The sequence below is a fragment of the Oncorhynchus nerka genome, linkage group LG14 (assembly GCF_034236695.1).
Source record: "Oncorhynchus nerka isolate Pitt River linkage group LG14, Oner_Uvic_2.0, whole genome shotgun sequence".
In the NCBI taxonomy this organism is placed as follows: domain Eukaryota; kingdom Metazoa; phylum Chordata; class Actinopteri; order Salmoniformes; family Salmonidae; genus Oncorhynchus; species Oncorhynchus nerka.
Window position 1 is genome coordinate 73,747,019 of NC_088409.1, and position 24,515 is coordinate 73,771,533.

At 41.4% G+C, this 24,515-nt stretch overlaps 1 protein-coding gene across 2 annotated transcripts in view; it reads left to right on the top strand.

Moving 5' to 3' along the window:
• Positions 1 to 662: 662 nt before the first annotated feature.
• Positions 663 to 24,515, top strand: part of LOC115141859 (roundabout homolog 2-like) — a 49,830-nt gene continuing 25,977 nt past the window's right edge. For both annotated transcript variants that reach the window (XM_029681153.2, XM_065000369.1), the window contains exons 1-2: positions 663 to 1,159; positions 19,360 to 19,686. In XM_029681153.2, the coding sequence (XP_029537013.2) occupies positions 1,081 to 1,159; positions 19,360 to 19,686 (406 nt within the window). In that variant the 5' untranslated portion in view covers positions 663 to 1,080. The remainder of the gene's footprint in view (positions 1,160 to 19,359; positions 19,687 to 24,515) is intronic.

Below are 24,515 nucleotides of genomic sequence, written 5' to 3' on the forward strand. Positions count from 1 at the left end.
TTAATAAATCACTATGGAATCTGGGGTCTGTGGAGGCTCGGTGGGAGACAGTGTTAAAGGGCTGAGCTGCTCTGGACTGTGGATCACAGTGGAAGGCTATCTTCATCATCAGCAGCAGTACATGTACTGTAGCAGCAGCACAATATCATTATCCTTTATCATCATCATTATGATTAGAATTCTCTTCAACAGGAGGAGAAGCAGAGATCATTTAGTAAATTATTAAAGTCACAACCATAATAATCCTCATCATTATCCCCTTGATTACAGTTCTGTTGGTCAATAACAACATATGCCTTCTGTGATGTAGTTTTCATCCATTTGTGTTAGCCTACTTAAAGGCAACACATGACATTAATCATTTCAGCCAATTGACAGGCTAGGATTATGTTTATTGAATTACCTATAATTGCTTTGCCATACGATGTTAGGCCCATATGAGTTGGGGAAACTGACACCTGCAATTACTGTAAAGATTGACATGGCCGAAACACAGACCTTTAGATTGTGAATCATCTCACGGTCATCTAGCCATGCGTAGCGCAGCAGAGGGATTTGAAGTGGCAAGGTCAGAGCCTGCACAGATGTCGCTCCTGTCTCTTTAAGAATACATCCTCGCATCTGTAGCTGAGAGCTGTGTACGCAGTTGATTCAGCATGCGTCGGGTGCCATTCGTAAAGTGGTGGTCTGTTATTTCAGGCACACATATAGAGATGTGAGCGGGGGAGCGCAACTTCTCCGACGAAGCTGTCTTGTTTATATTTTATAGATCAATATATTTACGTATCGATTTCTTGTTTCGCTGAGGACGTTTCGCTACAATATGATTTCATTATGATTTTGCGTGCATAATGTGCGGGGCGAAGTGATGCGGCGATGTATTTCTTCGGGCAAAATTGTCACGGGGTCCGGAGAGCTGTTTTCAAAGAAGTTCTGTGTTGTCATTTTAACCGTTAGAAAAAACATCAGCTGAGCTTGTAGTAAGCACTGTAATTGTTTACCTTTGATACATTTGGATACTGAATGTGACTGAGGGTTGAAAACCAGCTTGGACATAGACCGACCTGTCACAACGCAAAAATGACCAACTACAAGAATATGGAGACACATACCACGCATGTCTTGCTATTGGCGGTATCAATCATCTGTACCGTATTGGGTAAGAGAGAAACTACAATATGAACTCTTCCATCTTTTCAACTTTTACGTGTAGCCGATGCATCAAGTGCATGTAACTGCCAAAATAAAGGAAACACTTGCGTTAAACTAGGTTTACAAGATACATTGAAAGTAGATGCTTCCACACAGGTTTGGTTCTTGAGTTAATTAAGCAATTAACATCCCAGCATGCTTAGGGTCGTGTATAAAAATTCCCAGTTGCCCATTATTTTGTCTACCATGGCTAGAAGAGATCTGAAACAGGTTCTCAAAGGTGCATAGGGGCGTTTAGTGTGTGTGTGACCAGATCTCAACCCAATTGAACACTTATGGAAGATTCTGGAGTGGCCCTTGAGGCAGTGTTTTCCAACATCATCAACAAAACACCAAATTATGGAATTTATTGTGGCTGAATGTTTTTGCATCCCTCCAATAGAGTTCCAGACACTTGTAGAATCTATGCTAAGGCGCATTGTTCTGGTGGCTTGTGACGTCCCAGCACCCTATTACGACACTATGTTGATGTTTCCTTTATTTTGTCAGTTACCTGTAGGCTAGGCTAAGGAACAATGTTTTGATTGGGATTAATATTCAATGAAAAGTAATGCAAGCTGTTGATTTCTCTTTATTTTTGTTTTACATTATATTTATCATTTTAAAAGGCTATATCACAAGGATATATGCATCACAATGTTATGCAAATCACTGTATTACACTGCTTTTATCCAAAACATAGCTCTGTATTGTGGAGTGTATGGAATCACATTTGATTTTAAATCATTATTGTGAGTTATTTTTCATGAGTCAAAATACTTTTTAATTTTTAAATGGAACATTCAATATATTGTAAAGTCCTAAACATATTGAGAGGAAAACAGTAATTAGACAAAATGTTAAATTTGTAAACGAAAACTAATCTAAAGTCTAATCTAATCCAAAAATAAATTATATCAATGATAAAAAAAGAAACAGAAATTATTTTTATTTTCAATTGAATGTGTTCATGGCACTAGCTAGGTTTCCATTCAATTGGAGAGAGATGTTCATGTGAATATTTTAAAATCTGCATAAAAACAAAGGCACATTTTCCCAGCAGAGATGTTAACATCAATTGACTTGTTGCAGATAAAAGCCTGTGCGTGGTGACGTAGTGCACATAAAAATACATTTTGCCGTTAAATTCCCATGTACAGAATAACAAATAAGTTAGATGGGTCTCCATCAGGTATTGGCACATGCGCTTTAAAGCTAATTTATCCTTGCTCTTGTAATATAGTACGGAGGGTGTGACGCAATTGTGCATCTTCCGAAGGCTTGTGGCGACCAAATTGAGCTCCGTTCCGCATCGCCATTTCTATCCAAATTTTGTAACAACGTATAGCTACACATTGACATGATTGGGTGACGGTAGGTGGGGATGGGAGGTCCTGTATAACACAAACTCACTTCCTTGACAACAGCTCAGCAAAGTACAAGAAGTATGAATGCTCTGACTTCTGCGGAGGCTGCATCAAAGTAAATGCGGTATTTTTTTTTTTTAACCAGGCAAGTCAGTTAAGAACAAATTCTTATTTAGAATGATGTCCTACCCCGGCCAAACCCTAACGACACTGGGCCAATTGTGCGCCGCCCTATGGGACTCTCAATCACGGCCGGTTGTGATACAGCCTGGAATCAAACCAGGGTCTGTAGTGACGCCTCTAGCACTTAGATGCAGTGCCTTAGACCGCTGTGCCACCCGGGAGCCCACTCAGGCTTGTAGTAGTTATTTTAGTCCGACATGTACTTTACTCACATAAAAAGGTTGGATGGAAACCTGGTTACTTACAAGCAATCTTCTCTGCTTTGTTTGCAACTTTTCCTCACCCATGCTTGCATTTCTCAAGCTCTTCAAATCACATTTCTAAGGTTACAATATTTCTTTCCCCAGCGCTTAAATTGTTTAATTTCTCTGTTGGGTTTAGAAGGGAGCGAACTAAATTGGATACTGTTGGTCAATACATTTTGGAGTGAGAGTTCAGCAACCACTCCCACAGAACGCATCATCAACGCTGTCATCCTCTACCAAGCTACATCACTTGCTGTACTGCGGAACAGTAGTGCTCCGCAAGCGGGAGTGAAAGACACTGCCCAGGTGTCGTACTGTCGGCTTGCAGAGCATATGTCGTGTTTAAGACAACTGGGAATAAAACTAAATAGAATGTTTTCAACTCAGAATTCGAGGTTGGAAACTCTGACTTTCCAACCAGATGGTCACTACTAATATTACAAGCTATTTCTCATGTAGGCTACCATCCCTACTCAAAATAAAATCAAGTGGGATGGAACAAATTGGCCATAGCTACTGCAGGTGACATGTGACCATACAGCTGAGCAGAGTGTAGGAGGGAGGGTCCAAGGTGTGAGAAGTGTGCAGAAGGGCATGAGACAAAGGAATGTGTAGTATTGGGGAAAGTAATGGAATGTGTTAATTGTAAGGGTGCCCATGGAGCTGGGGATCAGAAATGTCCCGTGCGAGAGAGGCAGGTTTAGGTTTCCAGTGTTTGAGTAGTGCAGAAGTTGTCATATACAGAGGCAGTGAAGATGGGTTAAGGGGGAGGAGTGGTGAGAGTAGTAGAGATATACCAGTACAGGGGGATAGGCCAAAAAGTGATATATGTTTAATTAAGATTGGAGTTATAGCAATGGTTATCAACTGTACTGCAGGGATGGAACGGAAGTCGCAGAAAATTTAGGTTGAGATGGCAGCTGCAGAGAGGTATTTAGGTGTGCGAGACTTGACATCAGAAGAGTTACAGGGTGTGTTAAGGGGTGATGGCATGAGGTAGGAATAAATACATTTAATAAGTGGAGTAGAGTGGTGTTCATTTTATTTTATATAATTTTGAAATTAGTGAGTGTAGTGTTAAATGGTATGGTATTTATTTAGTACATTTTTATTTTTCAAGCAAAGTATAAGGGAGTTGTACTCCAGTCTAGTAGGTGGCGGTAATGTAACAAATTGGATGCCAACCGCCGTTAAACCTCATAGAAGAAGACCATACAGCTGCCCAGTGGGAAGCACCTCGATGCATCACCGGTGCACTGGTCATTCACACTGTCTCGACGTGCTTCCTGTGAGCAGAAACGTTAGCTAAATAATTGGCATGTTACGGTGAAATACATGGTGATCAAAGTGAATTATCCCTTTACCTTGATGACAGCTTTGCACACTCTTGGCATTCTCTCAACCAGCTTCATGAGGTAGTCACCTGGAATGCATTTCAATTAGCAGGTGTGCCTTCTTAAAAGTTAATTTGTGGAATATATTTCCTCAATGCGTTTCAGTGTTGTTACAAGGTAGGGGGGTATACAGAAGATAGCCCTATTTGGTTAAAGACCAAGTCCATATTATGGCAAGAACAGCTCAAATAAGCAAAGAGAAATGACAGTCCATTACTTGAAGACATGAAGGTCAGTCAACACGGAACATTTCAAGAACTTTGAAAGTTTCTTCAAGTGCAGTCGCAAAAACCATCAAGCGCTATGATGAAACTGGCTCTCATGAGGACTGCCACAGGAAAGGAAGACCCAGAGTTACCTCTGCTGCAGAGGATAAGTTCTTTAGAGTTACCAGCCTCAGAAATTGCAGCCCAAATAAATGCTTCAAAGAGTTCAAGTAACAGACACACCTCAACATTAACTGTTCAGAGGAGATTGTGTGAATCAGGCCTTCATGGTCGAATTGCTGCAAGGAAACCACCAATAAGGGGCCAAACATGAACAATCGACATTCGACCGGTGGAAATATGACATTTGGTCTAGAGTCCAAATTGGAGATTTTTGGTTCCAACCGCCTTGTCTTTGAGAGACACGGTGTGGGTGAACAGATTATCTCCACATGTGTATTTCCCACTGTAAAGCATGGAGGAGGAGGTGTTATGGTGTGGGGGTGCTTTGCTGGTGACATTGTCTGATTTATTTAGAATTCAAGGCACACTTAACTAGCATGGCTACCACAGCGTTCTGCAGCGATACGCCATCCCATCTGGTTTGGGCTTAGTGGGACTATCATTTGTTTTTCAACATGACAATTACTCAACACACCTCCAGGCTGTGTAAGGGCTATTTGACCAAGAAGGAGAGTGATGGAGTGCTGCATCAGATGACCTTTCATCCATAATCCCCTGACCTCAACCAAATCAAGATGGTTTGGGATGAGTCGGACCGCAGACTTAAGGAAAAGCAGCCAACAAGTGCTCAGCATATGTGGGAACTCCTTCAAGACTGTTGGAAAAGCAGTCAAGGTGAAGCTGGTTGATAGAATGCCAAGAGTGTGCAAAGCTGTCATCAAGGTAAAGGGCGACTATTTGAAGAATCTCAAATGTAAAATATATTTAGATTTGTTTAACACTTTTTTGGTTACTACATGATTCCATATGTGTTATTTCATAGTTTTGATGTCTTCACTATTATTCTACAATGTACAAAATATTAAAATTTAAGAAAAATCCTTGAATGAGTAGGTGTTCTAAAACTTTTGACCGGTATTGTAGTTTGTTTTAGGCTTTCAATACTTTTGATTCATTTTTGTTTTACAATATTTATTTGTTTCCTCAATACTTTTTGAACACTATATTTATTTATTTTCATTTAAAAATCCCAAAGTTTTGTGACTCATGAAAAATCACTTACAATTCTTTCTTTAATCAAATGTGATGCCATAGGCGTGCGTGTGTGTGCATGCTTTCATGCATTTGTGCGTGCCTGTGTGTAATTGACATTCTATCCCCCAGACACCCCTCAGATCCCACTGGTGCCATATGGTATGAAGTGTATTGAGTGAGAGGCTTCACACATCTTGAGTTCTATTATGCATGTTTCCACCAGAAGTATTGTGTTGTCACTGACAGGGACTCACATCAGACTCATGGGACATCAATGCAGCTGCCTGAGTCATTGTGAACATCTATGTCATAGGCTACTGTAGGACCTCAAGAATTCCTATGATCCTTTGAGAGACTGGCAATCCTATGATGAAAGGATAAGTACTATAATATTTGAAAATAATGACCCTGAGACAGGATGATTGTTGTCAAAAACATGAACTACTTGGGTACAATTGAAACCACAGTCATGTTTTTTTTAAACAAGCTTTTACTTTAAAGACACAAATGATAGACACTTGTGTACTACAGGGGTGCATGTAAGACAATGATGCATTATCATGTTAGCAGCAGTGGTCTTGGTTGACTTTGGTCTCCACTTTTAGAGTCAGTCTCTGAAAACAGTACTACCTTACTTTTTTGTGAGAACAGGGCTGTTAATGCATGGTCTCCATTCTCTCTCTGGTGTCCATCAATACGCCAATACTTTCCTAAATTGTTTTTGAACTTGAGTGTTGCATGTGTCCTCCTAAGTCTCTGTTTGACTTCGTGAAAAAGAGGGATCCTCCCCAAATTGCATTCGATTGAAGGCAGATTGAGCAAGACAGAGTTGCCAGAGCTAACAACTTAACATATTGATTGCAGTCTCAGCACTTAACTTGCCTCACCAGAGTGTTTCACACGCACAGACTGATAGATCTGATTCAGGTTGGAATTAAATTGTTTTACTCCATGTATCGACAAATCACTGCTATTTCAATGAAGTTAAGTTGAATAAATTTAGAGCACTTGTTGTGCTTGGAGTTCTACTAATCCAATGCTAAACACCCTTCTGAAGGCGACAGTTAATGAAATAGCCAACAGAGATATCTGTCCAAATCCTCCTCCCCCTGCTTACTTAGCTAGTGAAACATCATGGCTGCAGGTTCACCCAAAGCCTCTCAGAGCTGCACTTAATGAAAATGGTCTCTGGTCTGGATGATGAAACCACAAGAACAGTGTCTGCTCACAGCCTACTACTGTAGTACACAGCCTGGCTTGAGTCATATCACTGAATAATGTCCTGCTTCTGGGACATTCTGATGACATCACTGAGATGAGTCATGGGCAGTAAGGGCAACTGCCAAGCAAAGGCCCTATCTCAGATTGGAACTATATGAGACTGTAGCACACACACAGACCACTTGACTTTTTCCACATTTTGTTAAAATGGATTAAATACCCCCCCCCCCCCCCCCCCCATGACAAAGCAAAGATACGTGTATAGATTTCTTTGCAAATGTATAAAAAAAAACTGAAATCCCTTATTTACATAAGTAATCAGACCCTTCGCTATTAGACTCGAAATTGAGCTCAGGTGCATCCTGGCACCATCCCTACAGTGAAGCATGGTGGTGGCAGCATTATGCTGTGGGAATGTTTTTCAGCGGCAGGGACTGGGACACTAGTCAGGATCGAGCGATGGGTGAAGGGAGCAAAGTACAGAGAGATCCTTGATGAAAACTTGCTCCAGAGTGCTCAGGAACTCAGACTGGGGCGAAGCACACAGCCAAGACAACGCAGGAGTGGCTTCGGGACAAGTTTCTAAATGTCCTTGAGTGTCCCAGCCAGAGCCCGGACTTGAACCTCATCGAACATCTCTGGAGAGATCTGAAAATAGCTGTACAGTGACATTCCCCATCCAACCTGACAGAGCTTTAAAGGATCTGCAGAGAGTAATGGGATAAACTCCCCAAATACAGGTGTGCCAAGCTTGTAGCGTCAAACACAAGAAGACTCGAGGCTGTAATCACTGCCTAAGGTGCTTCAGCAAAGTACTGAGTAAAGGGTCTAAATACTTCTGTAAATATAATATTAAAGTTTTTTTTATTTGTAATACATTTGCAAAATTTCTAAAAACCTGATTTTGCTTTGTCATTGTGGGGTGTGTAGATGGATACAAAAAAAATACATATTTAGAATTAGGCTGTAACGTAGCAAAATGTGGACAAAGTCGAGAGCGTCTGAATACTTTCCGAATGCACTGTAACATACGAGTCAATGGAACACTACAAGTTTAAGACTGAGAACATTACTTGAGTGTGCCCTTCAAAGACCATTTGACAGCGTGCCAAGAGTAACCAAACTTTTTTCCTTATGACTCTCGAATGCTTCTCAAGGGCTTTTGGGTCCATTGCATTATGTAAATGATACAAGAAGTGAAATCTTAATGAATAAATCTCAGTGGATAGCAACCAGCCCCCAAGGTAAGCAGCCCCTACAAATGTGTGTGGTGGTGGCCAAATGTATCCTTGTTTGCCAGATACATTATTACCCAACAGGTACACTCTGTCTCTCCGGATTTTTGTATACTGCGAAAAATATAGGAAACAGGGTCTGGGATGTAGCATCTCTGTTTTGAGGAGTGTTGTGTTCCCAGCGCCGACCTAGAGGGGTACTCTTACCCTGAACAACAACAGGATTTGAAGTGAAGCAGGACGTAGTTCTCCCTCTGGTTTTGTTGTTTTCACACCATGTTAGCATGACGGGGGTACACTTATGCCCCTGGGGAAGAAAGACACTGACGCATGCTTAATATTTGTAAATATTAATTAATGAAAGAAGCCCAATTACGTAATGTCATAGCTAGCAGCCATAGGCCAAATATAGCCTTGATCAACAGGGCTGTAAAGATGGGGCTTGATCTTCCCCTAAGCTATTCTCCTGCTAACTCTGCCTGCTTAGTAAGACAGAAGTGTATGAGAAGCCATGAGCCAATATGTGGGTGGGTGTCTGAAGTAGCAATTAGGGCCAATTCAATAGCTTGTCTATCAGATAGTTCTTGGCCTATTTTGCTGTCACTCTCTGACAGGGCTTGGTTGCTTGCTCTGCTGTGGATGTTTCATGTTCTCCATGAATAGCTTTTACTATCTTAATACATCTACAGTGTATGACGATGGATGTTATTTAGACTCATCATCCTTGCATAATGAGTTAAACATTATCTATAAAATGATTAGCTCTTTGGACTCCGTCTCACAGTATGCGAGTTGTAGATGTAAATGGTATTGTAGTTGTGTTACTACATCAAGGTTAGTGCTTTATTAACCTAACGAGGGGAGAGTGTCAGCTTCATTCTGGAAATCTGCACAACATCTATCATGAGGTATGACCATAACAGGAGCTAGCTATTTGCTTTAAGTTTCTTTCCTACCAGAGATACAGGAAACTTTACAGTGCTCCAGACAGATTCTCTGTTACTCTGTACACAACCTTCACTGCTGCGTGGAGATATCCTTGAGAGGCTGGTAGAGAGTGATCACCTTGTTTGAGGCCAACAGCCTCTCATTCAATAGGCCCCTCCCTCTGGAAGACACTTCAAGGTTGCCCACAATTCAGTCTTATGGACAATCCAGACTCCTACTCTGGCATTTGATAGCACTGGAAGCTTCTTCTGTGTGGCGTGTGTTGAGTGAGTGAAGGAATAGTCTGATTGTGAAGTGGGTGTATGTACATTATTTCTCCAGTGTGTAGTGTTACAATAATGACACAAACCTTGCATAACTACTTATTGGATCAACACAGATGGGAGCATTTTGTGACATAGCACAGATTTAAGATTTAGCTCTGTTCTGTGTTTATTCATTTATGTGGACATTTGGATTCAGGAATATGCCCTTCCCTTAGCTGTTCACCCTTAGTGTGTTTAATTTTGTTAGTTCATTTGGAAACAAGGATTGACCTAGAATTATAATTTGGGGCAAGTCAAGTCACACCAAAGCATTTTTAAGAATTCCATATGCACATTGAACCCTCTGAGGACCCACCATGCTATTTATTTCATGTGGTTGAATGCTATCCAGGCCAAATGGGCCATGAGTATTAGCTGAATGTTTGTACCGCTTTATAAAAGCCTCCAATATCGGCAAATACGTGTTTTTCTCTGTCACAAACATGGTTGGTTGCTCATGTTTCTCTCTTTGAAAGGTGCACTCAACTGCCACCCACAATCTTCTTGTCATAAACCAAACATAGCCTGATTACACATCAAAGCAGCCTTACAACGTGACCCAAATTAACTACCCTCCAGTGCATGACTCCCTGTCTTCACTAAAAGATCCCATGGCACTTATCGTAAGAGTAGGGGTGTTAACCCTGGTGTCCTGGCTAAATTCCCAATCTGGCCTTCATACCATCATGGCCACCTAATCATCCCCAGCTTCCAATTGGCTCATTCATCCCCCTCCTCTCCCCTGTAACAATTCCCCAGGTTGTTGCTGTGAATGATAATGTGTTCTCAGTCAACTACCTGGTAAAATAAGGGTTCAATAAAAAAAATGGAAATACTTTATAACATTGACTGAAATAGTACTCATACAACTATGTCATGTTTCAAAAGGATTTCTTTATCCAGATGAAGGGTCCTGCTATGGGATCCCCGATGGCTCCTAACTATGCAAATATGTATGTGCGTTACATGGAGAAACAGTCAATTCTCAATCCTCTCAGAAATGATTTGGACACTACATTGATGATATTTTAGTTCTATGGAGGTGTGATGCAGAACAGATCTAGGCATTCCATGCTTTTCTTAACGCTGGTTCTGACAACCTGAGATTTACTTTACAATCTAACACATCAAATCAGTTTCCTTGATCTTTTGATTATTTGTGAGGTTAATGTTCTATACACAGATTTTTACAAGAAACCCACTGGCTGTATCAGTTTGTTGAAGGCTGATAGCTGTCGCCCTCAACCCTTGAAAAACAGTTTGCCCTACAGCCAGTTCTGTCGAATCAAAAGAATTTGCAAAAAACAATCACACTTCGACAGAAACATGGTTGCGATGCAAATACATTTCTATGAAAGGGGGTACAGAAATGGTCAGATCAATACTGCCATTGAGGAAATCCAAAACAAATCGAGACAAGATCTCTTTCAAGGACAGTTTCGCAAAAATAACCATTCTTGCGTTCTCACTACACACTAAGTGCTCTGAACAAATTAAGGAAATCGTTCACAAACATTGACACATGATAAGATCTGATGATCTGATGGTTTTATTCTCGCAGGGCAGAAATCTCAGAGATCAATTGATAAACTCTGATTTACCACACCAAAATACGTCCGCACAACATCTCAAGTGTTCAATGAAATGGCCCTTACAAATGTAGATCCTTCAAACACCCCCAAACAGGGAAACAGATCCCAATCAAAGGTGTTATTACGTGCTCCACTAAGGCAGTTATTTATCTTATTTGTCCTTTTGGTAAAAATCATGTGAACTAAAAGAAAGAATCTCTGAGCATCGTAGCACCATTAGGTGCAAAAACTCGACGTACTCAGTTGCTGCCCACTTTTTGGAAGCAAACCACCCTATTTTGTCCCTTCGTTATATCGGCATAGAACACGTCACACTCCCTAGGAGAGGGGGAGACTTTTACAATATGTTGTTAAAATGAGAGACCGACCTGGATCTTTAATTTAAAGACATAGAGTTTGATCTGAAGCCATTCCTGTGATTTTTGCTATCCATTGTAAATTATATTATGTTTTGTAGGCCTATATGATGTAGCCTAATTGTATCTATGATCATATGTTATCCATTCATGCTTTTTATATGTACTGTTGATATTTGTAAATTGACCAATGAAATCAGGGCCCAGCTGTCAACATTGGAAATGTATTAATACATTTATTGCATCTGAGTGTGCGGCTTTCCTTTTTCTTCATAAAGCAAACATCCTGATTATACACTGAACAGAAATATAAACGCAACATGCAACAATTTCAAAAACGTTACTGAGTTACAGTTCATATAAAGAAATGAGTCAATTGAAATAAATTCATTAGGCCCTAAATTATCGATTTCACATGACTGGGAATACAGATATGCATCTGTTGGTCACAGATACCTTTAAAAAAAGGTAGGGGCGTGGTTCAGAAAATCAGTCAGTATTTGGTGTGACCACCAACAAATTTCCTTAGATTTGATCATGCTGTTAATTGTGGCCTGAGGAATGTTATCCCACTCCTGTGGGAAGCTGCTGGATATTGGCAGGAACTGGAACACGCTGTCAATTTAGAGCTTCCCAAACTTGCTCAATGGATGACATGTCTGGTGAGTAAGCAGGCCATGGAAGAACTGGGACATTTTCAGCTTCCAGGAATTGTGTACAGATTCTTGCAGCATGGGGCTTCGAATTATAATGCTGAAACGTGAAGTGATGGCAGCAGATGAATTGCATGGCAATGGGCCTCGAGATCGCATCACGGTATCTCTGTGCATTCAAATTGCCAGCGATAAAATACAATTGTGTTCATTGTCTGTAGCTTATGCCTGCTGATACCATAACCCCACTGCCACCATGGGGCACTCTGTTCATAACGTTGAGATCAGCAAACCGCTTGCCCACACGACGCCATACACACGGTCTGCCATCTGCTCAGTACCGTTGAAACTGGTATTCATCCGTGAAGGGCACACTTCTACAGCGTGCCGGTGCCCATGGAAGGTGAGCATTTGCCCACTGAAGTCGGTTACGACGCCGAACTGCAGTCAGGTCAAGACCCTAGTGATGACGACAGGCGCGCAGATGAGCTTCCCTGAGATGGTTTCTGACAGTTTGTGCAGAAATTCTTTGGTTGTGCAAACCCACAGTTTAATCAGCAGTCCTGGTGGCTGGTCTCAAACTATCCTGCAGGTGAAGTAGCCAGATGTGGAGGTCCTGTGCTGGCGTGGTTACAAGTGGTCTGCGGTTGTGAGGCCGGTTGGACGTACTGCCAAATTCTCTTAAATGACGTTGGAGGCGGCTTATGGTAGATAAATTCAGTTCTCTGTCAACAGCTCTGGTGGGCATTCCTGCAGTCAGCATGCCAATTGTACGCTCCCTCAACTTGAGACATCTGTGGCATTGTGTTGTGTGACACAACTACACATTTTAATGGCCTTTTATTGTCCCCAGCACAAGGTGCACCTGATCATGCTATTTAATCAGCTTCTTGATATGCCACACCTGTCAGTTGGATGGATTATATTTCCAAAGGTGATGTATGGAACATTTTTGGGATCTTTTATTTCAGCTCATGAAACATGGGACCAGCACTTTACATGTTGCATTTTATATTTTTGTTCAGTATACGTCAAAGCATCTTCTGAGAGAACAGGTGTTGTGATGCCCTTGGTGCCACAGAGTTTGCATGGATGATACACTTGTCACAGGAGTTTGATTTTGTCACAGGATTGTGCTGCTTTTGGTTGTCACACAGCCAGATAAAGGTGTTTGCCTTTCAACTATGGCTGAGCTGTCTGCTATTCCCCAACAAAATTATAAAACACATAAGCTTTATGGCCTGGCCTGTTGCTCCTGCTATGATGTAAGTACCCATTAGCTCTCAGTAATCCCAGAGAATGGCATTATGGGAAAGCAGCAGAGACTCTCTATTGTCTGATTTAACTTCTTGTGGGGGAACTCAGCCAAATATGCAGATCAAGTCCCAGCATCTGTGAACCATAGGGGAGATGAGACTGGCCATAACAACAACTCAGCTGGAATTGTATTAGAGTTGAAAAAGGGAAAGAGCGATGGAATGTGTCATGATGAAGGCTGCAGAGAGATGAGTCGAGAGGGGAATAGTTTAAACTGTGCAATAATATTTTCAAATGTTCGTTTTTTTCTGTTGCCTTGCTTTTTGTCGTTATGAAAGCAATGAAAGAGATTGAAGGTGCTACAGCTCATCTGATATTACAAACACTCATTCGCATCCTGCATTAGTATTAGCTGCCCTCGTGTGTAACCTGTGGGTTTTAGCTGGTACAGCTACCATGGTGGGATTGTTGTTTGGGTGTTTTCCTCAGGTTCATGGCATGTTGGTCAGTGTTTCTGAGTTCAGGGTAATTCCACAGTAACAGAATTACGCTGAGATTCCCCCCCCAAAAAATCTCACTTTAAAATGTATGCCAAACAACACAATCCTATACACAAGGACTTCCACCAAAAATGTGACAAAAACACATTTACTTGAAAAACAGTGCAGATGCAAAGTTTGGTAACAGAATGACGGCACAAACAGCACAAACCATATGGTTTGTTCAACTTTTAAATACATTTTTGTTTGGTATACATTTTAAAAGTGACATCTGAGTTTCAGCGTAATTCCGTTACCTTGGAATTGCCTGTCATAAATAAAACAAATCTGCTTACAGCTAAAAGCTTGGATTTGTCCACACGCCTCAGATGTAACTACTATAGTGTAGCAGCTAGCATGTATGTCAATAGGTTGCGGTATGCTCCTCCCCACCATACACTTCTGGTAATGAAGGTTTCCATTCCACAGGAGATTATAGACGGACCGCAGTAAAAATAACACAACATTCAGATTCGGATTCAGAAAGTCTTAACTGTTGCATTGTGGGACTGGCTATTCGGTTGAAGCAGTTTAAAAACAACAGGCAAACCAGTAAACAAAAAATAAGATGGACAAGAAAAACACAAGATGGAAATGAAACAAAGGATAATCAAATGTTTTACTGCTTTAGAAGCCTCTGTTCTCAGAGACATGTTTTTCTCTTCGTAACAAACAGCAAGCTTGGTTGATTGCCTGTGATTTTGTCTTTAAAAGGTGCACTCAACTTCCGCCCCACAAACTTCTTCCGAACAAAAATATAAATGCAACATGCAACAATTTCAAGGATTTTACTGAGTTACAGTTCATATAAGGAAATCAGTCAATTTAAATAAATAAATGAACCACTAATCTATGGATTTCATATGACTGGGAATACAGATTTGCATCTATTGGTCACAGATACCTAAAAAATAGGTAGGGGTGTGGATCAGAAAACCAGTCAGTATTTGGTGTGCCCACCATTTGCCTCATGCAGCGCGACACATCTCCTTTGCATAGAGTTGATCAGGCTGTTGATTGTGACCTGAGGAATGTTGCCCCACTCCTCTTCAATGGCTATGCGAAGTTGCTGGATATTGGCAGGAACTGGAACACGCTGTCATACACGTCGATCCAGAACATCCCAAACATGCTCAATGAGTGTTTTCAGCTTCCAGTAATTGTGTACAGGACCTTGTGACATGGGGCCGTGCATTATGCTGAAACATGAGGTGATGGTGGCAGATGAATTGCAAGACAATGAGCCTCTGGCTCTCTTCATGGTATTTCTGTGCATTCAAACTGCCATCGATAAAATGCAATTGTGTTCATTGTCCATAGCTTATGTCTGCCCATACCATAACCCCACCACCACCACCATCAGCAAACCGCTCGTCCACACAACGCTGTCTGCCATCTGCCCTGTGCAGTTGCATCTGTTGGTCACAGATACCTTAAAGAAAGGTAGGGATTCCTCCATTAAGGATTCCGAACTGCAGTCAGGTCAAGCATGCAGATGAGCCTCTCTGAGACGGTTTCTGACAGTGTGTGCAGAAATTCCAGGTGGCTGGTCTCAGACGATCCTGCAGGTGAAGAGGCCGGATGTGAAGGTCCTGGGCTGGCGTGCTTACATGTGGTCTGCAGTTGTGAGGCCGGTTGGATGTACTGCCAAATTCTCTAAAATGACAGAGGCGGCTTATGGTAGATAAATGAACATTAAATTCTCTAGCAACAGCTCTGGTGGACATTCCTGCAATCAGCACGCCAATTGCATGCTCCCTCAACTTGAGACATCTGTGGCATTGTGTTGTGTGACAGAACTGCACATTTTAGAGTGTCTGTTTATTGTCCCCCAGTACAAGGTGCACCTATGTAATGACCGTGCCTTTAATCTGCTTCTTGATATGCCACCCCTGTCAGGTGTATGGATTATTTTAGCAAAGGAAAAAGTCTCACTTCCAGGGATGTAAACAAATTTGTAAAACATTTGAGAGAAGTGAGCTTTTTGTGAAAATGGAAACTATCTGGGATGTTTTATTTCAGCTTATGAAACATGGTACCAACACTTTACATGTTGAGTTTATAATTTTGTTCAGTGTAAATCAAACAGCCTGATTTATTCATCAAAGCAACTTCACAGGTGCCCTTGGTGCCACAGAGTTTGCACTGATTATACAGTACACTTGTCACAGCAGTTTGCTGCTTCTGTTTGTCACATAGCCTTTCAGCTATGCCTGAGTTGTGTGCTTTTCCACAACAAAATTGTAAAACACAAAAGCTTTATGGCCTGGCCTGTTGCTTCTGCTATGATGTAAGTACCAGGGTTGGGGTCAATTCCAATTTATTTAAAAATTGGAATTCCTGAATTAACGTTGAATTCAAATCATTGAATTTGAATTAGACTGTTTGAATTGGAATTGTGAAAACCTTTTAATATTTGGAATTGTATTGGATTTGAATATTTATACATTTCCCAGTTATTTCCCAGAAATTAAAGAACTTAGTATCAAAAATAGAATAGGATTTGTTTTAAATCATTTTTGCTTGGCTGTCTGAACAGTGAAATGTTCAGCCCGAGGGAATAGTATTTGAATTTGTGGAATTGTTAGGAATAATATTGAATTCAATGAGCATTAAAAGTGCTACAACTCCTCAGATATTAGGGCCCTATAACATTTTAGTTGCAGATGGAATCATGGAATCCAGACATTTTAAAACGGAATTAAACAATATTCAAATGTTTTATTGGACTTATTAGGAAATGCAGTGAATCATAAGACATGAACAAAATGCATCAGTGATTCATATTTTCCTGCAACTTTCTGAAACGGCACAGGAATGCCCCTGTGTGTTGTGCGTGCATATGTCTACACTTTGTATAGCCTTTAGCAATGATGCTAATGATAACCTTCTTCTGTTAGAGATGGAAAGGCTTTCCCAAAAATCTTCTCACTTAAATGTTAACTACAAAGTAGCCTATGCCTACCAGGCAGAATGATATCATGACTATTTGTGTCAATCCAGTGGCCATTTGTTTTGCAAACTCTGCATTCACATGAGCGCTACAGCAACACCTCTTAACCAAACACAGGTTTCTTTCTGGTGCACACTTGCATTTAAGGGTAACATTTCTCAGAGTTAAAAAAATAGCCTCCTTGTGTGGTTTAAACATTGTTGTGGACTTAGAACATGCAATGTTGTTGTTCTTCTATAAAAATAAAATAAAATGTCATGTGAATTTGATAGGAGAAACAAAATGGAATTTTGGAGAAAAGAAATACAGAATCAGGCAAAGAACTGATTTTATGTGGCGCTATTCAAGCATTCATCCGCATCCTGCATTAGTATTAGCTGCCCTCGTGTGTAACCTGTGGGTTTTAGCTGGTACAGCTACCATGGTGGGATTGTTGTTTGGGTGTTTTCCTCAGGTTCATGGCATGTTGGTCAGTGTTTCTGATGTGCATCAAATGAGGTCATAAAAAAAAATCTGCTTACAGCTAAAAGCTTGGATTTATACACACTTTTCAGATGTAACGACTCTAGTGTAGAAGCCATTATGTACAGTGAGCTCCAAAAGTGAAATGATAAAATAATTGAGGCATTCCAATGATTTCAAAACATTTACATTACATTTAAGTCATTTAGCAGACGCTCTTATCCAGAGCGACTTACAAATTGGTGCGTTCACCTTAAGACATCCAGTGGAACAGCCACTTTACAATAGTGCATCTAAATCTTTTAAGGGGGGAGGACAAAACTCAGTCCTCCAGAAAGTGGAGAGCATTAGCAACACTTTTGCAGTTCTTCGTGATATATTTTGTATTGGGAACAAAATAATCTAAAACACAACCAATACGAATGGCAAATGCATCCAACAAATGTGTAGAGTCACAAACTTGATGTAGGTATTGCATGCTGTGAATATGGGACCAAATGCGTAACTTTTCGACTAGTTTAATACACATATGAAGTGAATTCTTTTCCAATACTTTTGGTCCCCTAAAATGGGGGGACTATTTAAAAAAATATGTAATTTGTTAATGATTCACCTCATATGGATAAAAAATACCCTCAAATTAAAGCTGATAGTCTGCACTTTAACCTCCTCGTCAGTGTATCATTTAAAATCCAAAGTGCTGGAGTACCGAGCCAAAATAACAACAAAAAATGTACTGTCCCAATACTTATGGAGCGCATTGTATGTGAATTGGTTGTTGTATGCTCCTCCCCACCATACACTTCTGGTAATTTAAGATTTTCACTTCAATGGAGATTTATAGACTGACTGCAGTAAAAATAACTCTAACACGATATTCAATGGCATGGTGAACATTCAAATTCAAAAAATCTTAACTGTTGCATTTCCTGGGCTATTCGGTTGAAGTAGTTTAAAAAGAACAGGCAAACAAGTAACCAAAAGACAACAGATGGACAGAAAAACATAAGAATATAATTAAACAAAGGAGATCCATAGAGAATTACTTTTGATTGTAAAAAAATAAGATACATCTGGTCAATCACTGCACATTGGCTTTTTTTCTTAATTTGAATTATACATATTCCAGACCCAAAACTGTAGTACACATTGTTTGAGCCATCTACTCTAAAAGCTTAGCTAAAGCCCTTGGCTTGGAGAAGTACTCTTCTCCCATACAGAAGAGGGTAACAGTAATGGTTCCCAAGAGGGAGGGCTATATGAGAGCTTTCTCTCTCTCCTCTCTCTTTCTCCCTCTCTTTCTCTCTGATATTCTACCCACTTCAATCTCTATTGGCTTTCTCTTTCTGTCTTGTTTTAGTTACCATGTCACTGGCCTTCATGTCTTCCATGCTGAAATCCTGACTGACATTGAGATTGGCCATTACCATCTCCTGTGGCTTCTTCCTCCTTTGAAAATACCCCATCAGAATAAAACCTGTCTTCTTCAGCAGGCTACCAACCATTACTGACAAATGACATTTCAATGGACGAACAAAGTTGGTTAAAAGGCTAGAAGTCATTACAGTGTGAAGAGTATACAAGCAGGATACTTACTTACCTATGCTCAAGGGAATGTCTGATAAGGTGTTTTGTTAAACACTAGAATAACAGAGGCCCAGAAGGTACAATAAAGATGTGATTTATCTCTACCGAGTGGGAAGAAACAACAACAACAACAACAGCATGAGCTCTTCAGTACCAAAGTTCTGATCCTTGTTGTCAGCTTTACTATCATGGTGCATCAGATCTCAGTGGTGAGTGACAGACATTTCTCTATTATTGTCCAACCCATCTGTCTCTCCCTCAGACTTCATGCATCTATACGTCCATGTCAGTGGAGATGGATTTGGGTTAGCCTGCCACAGAGCTTTTCTACTGCCTTTTTCCACAATGGGATTACATTGTGTTGTGATGTTTTCTTTCAGAGATTGCAGGTTTGGGCTACAGTATGATAGACAGCTGCATGGATAGTAAACTTCTTTCACCTTACAGGGTCCCGTGCACGTTTTGAGGACAGCTCACCTCGGATCTTGGAAGACCCCTCTGACTTGATCGTGTCCAAGGGGGAACCCGCAACCCTCAACTGTAAGGCAGAGGGGCGGCCTAACCCCACTGTGGAGTGGTACAAGGACAGGGAGCGGGTGGAAACGGACCGGGATGACCCTCGATCTCACCGAATGCTCCTTCCCAGCGGCTCCCTCTTCTTCCTGCGTATCGTCCACGGACGACGCTCCAAACCAGATGAGGGCGTCTACACCTGTGTGGCACGTAACTACCTTGGAGAGGCTGTCAGTCGAAACGCTTCACTGGAAGTAGCCAGTAAGTCTTTGTCATTTTACTTGCTGTCAATGTCACCCCATGACCTGTCTCTCTCTATGTCTCTCTCTCTCTGTCTCTTTGTCTCTCTCAAAGCACAACAGGTGTAGAGGACAGGCTTTCATCTGCTATCTAGAACTTCTGAAAATATGACCATTTGGAGAGACTTGTCTATTATTGTGGCCCTTAGGCTCACGTGGTCATCACTATAGTTGTCACAGTCATAAACCCTGCCTATTTCTACAATTTATATATTTTTTATCTGATTTTAACCCTAACCTTAACCACACTGTAACCTTTTGCTTAACCATAACTAACATTATTATTATTTTATTTTTTAAATTATGACTTTGTGTCTGTGGTAACTAGTGACAACTGCATCACTTGCCTCTTTCTCCTTGTAATTGTGGCAGTGTGGCGTGACCCTGGGCTGAATGCAGGTCCTTTCTGCCGTTAGGAAATGGATTAGCAGAGTGTGCTGATTAGGAAAAGGAGCGTAACAGATGAGGGAATGTCTCCTCGTTTAAAAACACAAAACAGCAATTTGCCTGCATCTTATCTTCTACCAGAGCACAGAGCCAGCCAGGCCTCCTCAGCCTCTAACTGCTCATGGCTCACTGACTTCCACAGCTCATGTTCAAAAATAGGGCCAGCTTTAGTTCAGCTTCCACACTGAGTGATATATCCACACTCATAAGCGGCAGAACATTAAATATTAGAGAAAAACTAAAAATATTAGAGCAGAACAGCTTCCAGAGGAAAACATTTAAGCACCACAGTTATATTGCTGTTTTTGATGATGAATTCTCCTCAGCCAGTGGAGATGTAGTCGGAGATGACAGTCCTACCAGTAAGGCTATGCATCACCTAGATGCAAGCACTCTAACGGTGACTAACTGCAGTAATGACTATTGTCCTAGGTCTGGTGCCTCTGGGTAGCTGGTGAATATGTTGATTATGATTTATTAGTACTGAATTGCTACCATGGTAACGATAGTGAAATCACTCTGAGATCAATGCAACTCCTGGCTTGGGAGTAGCTCAGAGGAAAGATACATTGAATTGCTGTGGCATGTAGGCATGCCTAGAACTGACCTCTGAACCATGACACCCCACCCTGCCCTGACTGTCATGGGGATTGGCTACAGTAGAGTATTACCTCAACAGGGTTGTCGAATTTAGATTTCTACACAGTTCATTCCTTCCACACAATCAGTCCCTTCACTGCACAAATGCATCCGAAGTGACATGTATTTCATGCTTAAATGTTTTTCGCCTTCGGGGTCCACAACTCAGGCTTCAGTATAACTAGACACTGTTGCTTAATTTGACTTCCTCAGAATAACTTTCATGTCGGGTATGGAAATACTAAACAGTCAATTATTGCTGGCTGTGTTCTTGTTGTTGGCATGAATAAGCTGTAAGCGACCAGCTGAATAGCAGGGCTGTTGAAGCGCCTAGATAATGAGATATTGTGTATGAATCCATTCACATATTCCTCCCAGAAATAGCAGTGTTCTGCTCTGTCGGTTAGCCTTTATGTAAGAAGAAGAGGAAAGCGGTATCTATTTCAAAGCCATGAATGTGAATGTCTGTCTGAGGGAGCAAACAGCCGCGTTCTTTGAGCTGGATTAAAATAAAGTAGGACAAATAAAAAATCAAACTTGCTTGAAAGGCTTTAGGGCCAGATGTCTCTCTTTCTCCTGATGGGAGGATTATGAAGGACTGACATGTTGGACTGCAGCTTGTTTCTTGGCCTCTTCTACACTACAACTCTGCCACTGGTCTCTTCTTTAAACCCTGAAGAAGAAATACAGGAGAGATGTTTTCTGTATGGACAGATATCGCAGTGGCCAAACTGTTCATTTAAACTCTCTTTATTGTTACTACAATACGTAACTCATTTTTTCTTGTCATAATCATTTACATTAAGGATTCGAGATTTTGAATAATCAAGTTGGCTTTAACAAGTGCCTAAGGGTGAATTTGTAGGCATGAGTTGACCACTCGTCCAACCATTGAAACACAACAAGCTCAGGAGACCTGGCACTGCCTGAGTCCCTCTTTAACCTCAGTAAACACAGACAATGGCTGGATTAAATCAATCCTTCCTCTCGACAGGCGCCCACTGGCTCTATTAGCCATGACACGGCAGTAGCAGAGAGATAGGATTAGACCACCTCTAATGGGTGTTCTCCTACTGTACTGAGACAAAAGAACAATGACTGACTGACCATCAGGTCACTTTACTCTAGGACCTGCTCTCAGCTAGAACACTTTCACTTGCCTGCCAGGCTCCCATCCCATATACATCTCCATCTACATTGACATTTTAGTAAATTAGCAGACGCTCTTATCCAGAGCGACTTACAATTCGTGTGTTTATCTCAAGATGGCTAGGTAAGACGACTACATATCACATTCGTAGCAGATACATTTTCCCTCAATAAATATGTTATTAGCAAAGTCAGTGCTAGTAGGAAAGGGGAGGAGGGTGCCAGGACAGAGAAGAGCTCTGACTGGGCTGAGCGGGAGCTGCCTTGCGCTGCTGTACACAGCTTGCCACTATGTCCTCTGGTTAGTGGTTTTTCGTCATAAATCTTGTTCTGCAGAGTGGTCACTAGCTGGCACAGCCACAAAGTCATAAAAACATATTTTAACCTTTAACCACACCACATCTAATTCCTAACTCTAACAAATTAAGAACAAAAATCACATTTTTACAATATAGACAATTTTGACTTTGCAGCTGGCTCATCTAGCGGATATCGCTCAGTTCTGTCTCAAGGGCAAGATTCATCCCAATTGAAGTCAACCTGTCCCTCCAACAACTCTGCCCAACCTCTCAACCCTGTCCCCCACGTCACCTTTAGAGTGCCCCCTCCATCCTCACCTTCTCCCTACACTCCTCCCCAATCCTGTCAACCCTACTCCATCCTGCCTTGAGAATGTTCAGTGAATCTGATCACTGACTTGATGTTTAGTCTAGTGGTGTCCATAGTGAACTGAATGACAAGGGCCACACGATGCAAAGCAGCCTATTATTGCCATGACTACTCTCCCATCTCCCCACTTCAAAACATTAACAGATGGCCACTACGACTGGACTAAAGCTGCACTCTTGCTAAATGCTAAATATTGAGATTACTGTCACTTAAAAATACAGTGCTGAATATTCTGAGGATATTCTTAATCTCTTAATCTGTATATCCCTGAAGCATTACAATTATGAAAATAAATGGCACTGTCCCAGAATAGGAATGTAGCAGTAACAGTAAAGTATGAAAATGTATGCACTCAATGTAGTTTGCTCTGGATAAGTGTCTGCTAAATGTTTAAAATGTGAATGTAACAATTATTACGGTAGTAACCATAGAGCATAATGGTTAGTCATTTAACAACATTGTTTAAGGTGAGCTAAAGAAATTGCAGGAGGTAGATGAATATGGGCTTTATTTATCCCCAGGCCAGGACCTTAGGTGCCCTCTTCTCCACTCCTGTCACAGTAAGGTGAGGTTGGGATAGTTCAGATTCAGGATGTCCTGGTACTTACTCACCACCATTGGGGATCACAGTGTGAGTCACGTCTGGTACAAAGACTGTGCTTTGGACGTTACTTCAGGAAGTCCCCTGGCCATCTGTCTGTGTGAGAATATCAGAGGTTCCTGTGGTGCCATCATCATTTCATAAAAATATAACAGTGTGTGAATTCTGTGAAACGACTTTTAGCATGTCAGCCTTTAAAGCCTGGGTGCAGGAGGGATCGTATTAACTTCCAACAGCTTCAAAGAGTTGCTCTTGGCTGCTCGCACTGCACAGGGTTGGGGGGAAATTATCTGAGGCTACTTTCCGCTCTCTGACACTTGTTTCAAGCCCTCAAATGGCCCACATTCTGGGACTTCTGTGGTTGAATGTGTGGATGAGAGTGGAGAAGTGTTTGTGTGTGTGGATTAGCTCATTGGATCCATAACCATGTCTTCTCTTCAGTTCCCTCGACATGGCTGGGTAGTGATGGTGTCTGTGCTCCTGGTCTCGTCTCCACACCGGCCCTTTACAGACGGATCTCTAAAAATAATTCACCACTTTCAATTAGCCCTCAGCTCTCTGAAGCTTTTCAAACAAGCAGCCAGCTGAGTGGGGACTACTGAACAGACTGTTGGGAGGGGAAGGGTGTGTGCTTTGTCAGGTAATAGCTCATCCATCAATTGTCTAAAGGGGGTTCTTTAATTGTGTTGGCGTCTCCTTTTGTTGGGTTTTGGGGGCAGGTGGGACGGGAGCTCAGGGGGTTCCGTTATACCCCTGAAGGGACAGATGTTCAGGCAGCGCATGCCTGTAAATGTTCCCTTAAACTGCCCCCCTGCCTATGTACTTAACTCACCCCAGACTGTAGGGGTGCAACTGCTACTATTTGGATGAGCTGATAGGCCTTGTGTATCTTAGATTCAGATGAGATGGATATATTACAATCTGAGACAGAAAAAAACTCCAGTTGGATGTGATGAGGAATTCTGACAAGCTTTTTAATGTTCTGAACAAGCCTTTACTTTTGAAACAAATGGGAAACAGAAATCGACTTTTCTAAAAGTTTAAATGTCACGTCAATGACAAAGTCCAGTCTCAGCTGAGGAATTAAATGTGCTTCATTATAATACAGAAAAAATGCCTCCAAATGATCAAAGGTAGAGATACTGCTGCATTTGAACAGGCAGTGACTTCAGGCAGCCAGAGAGTGTGAGACAGATTGTCTCATATTGGGGGGCTGGTGAGAGGGGGGAGGTTGAGCAGACAGATCGACAGATCGACAGATGACCACTTCAATCATGACAGCGGAT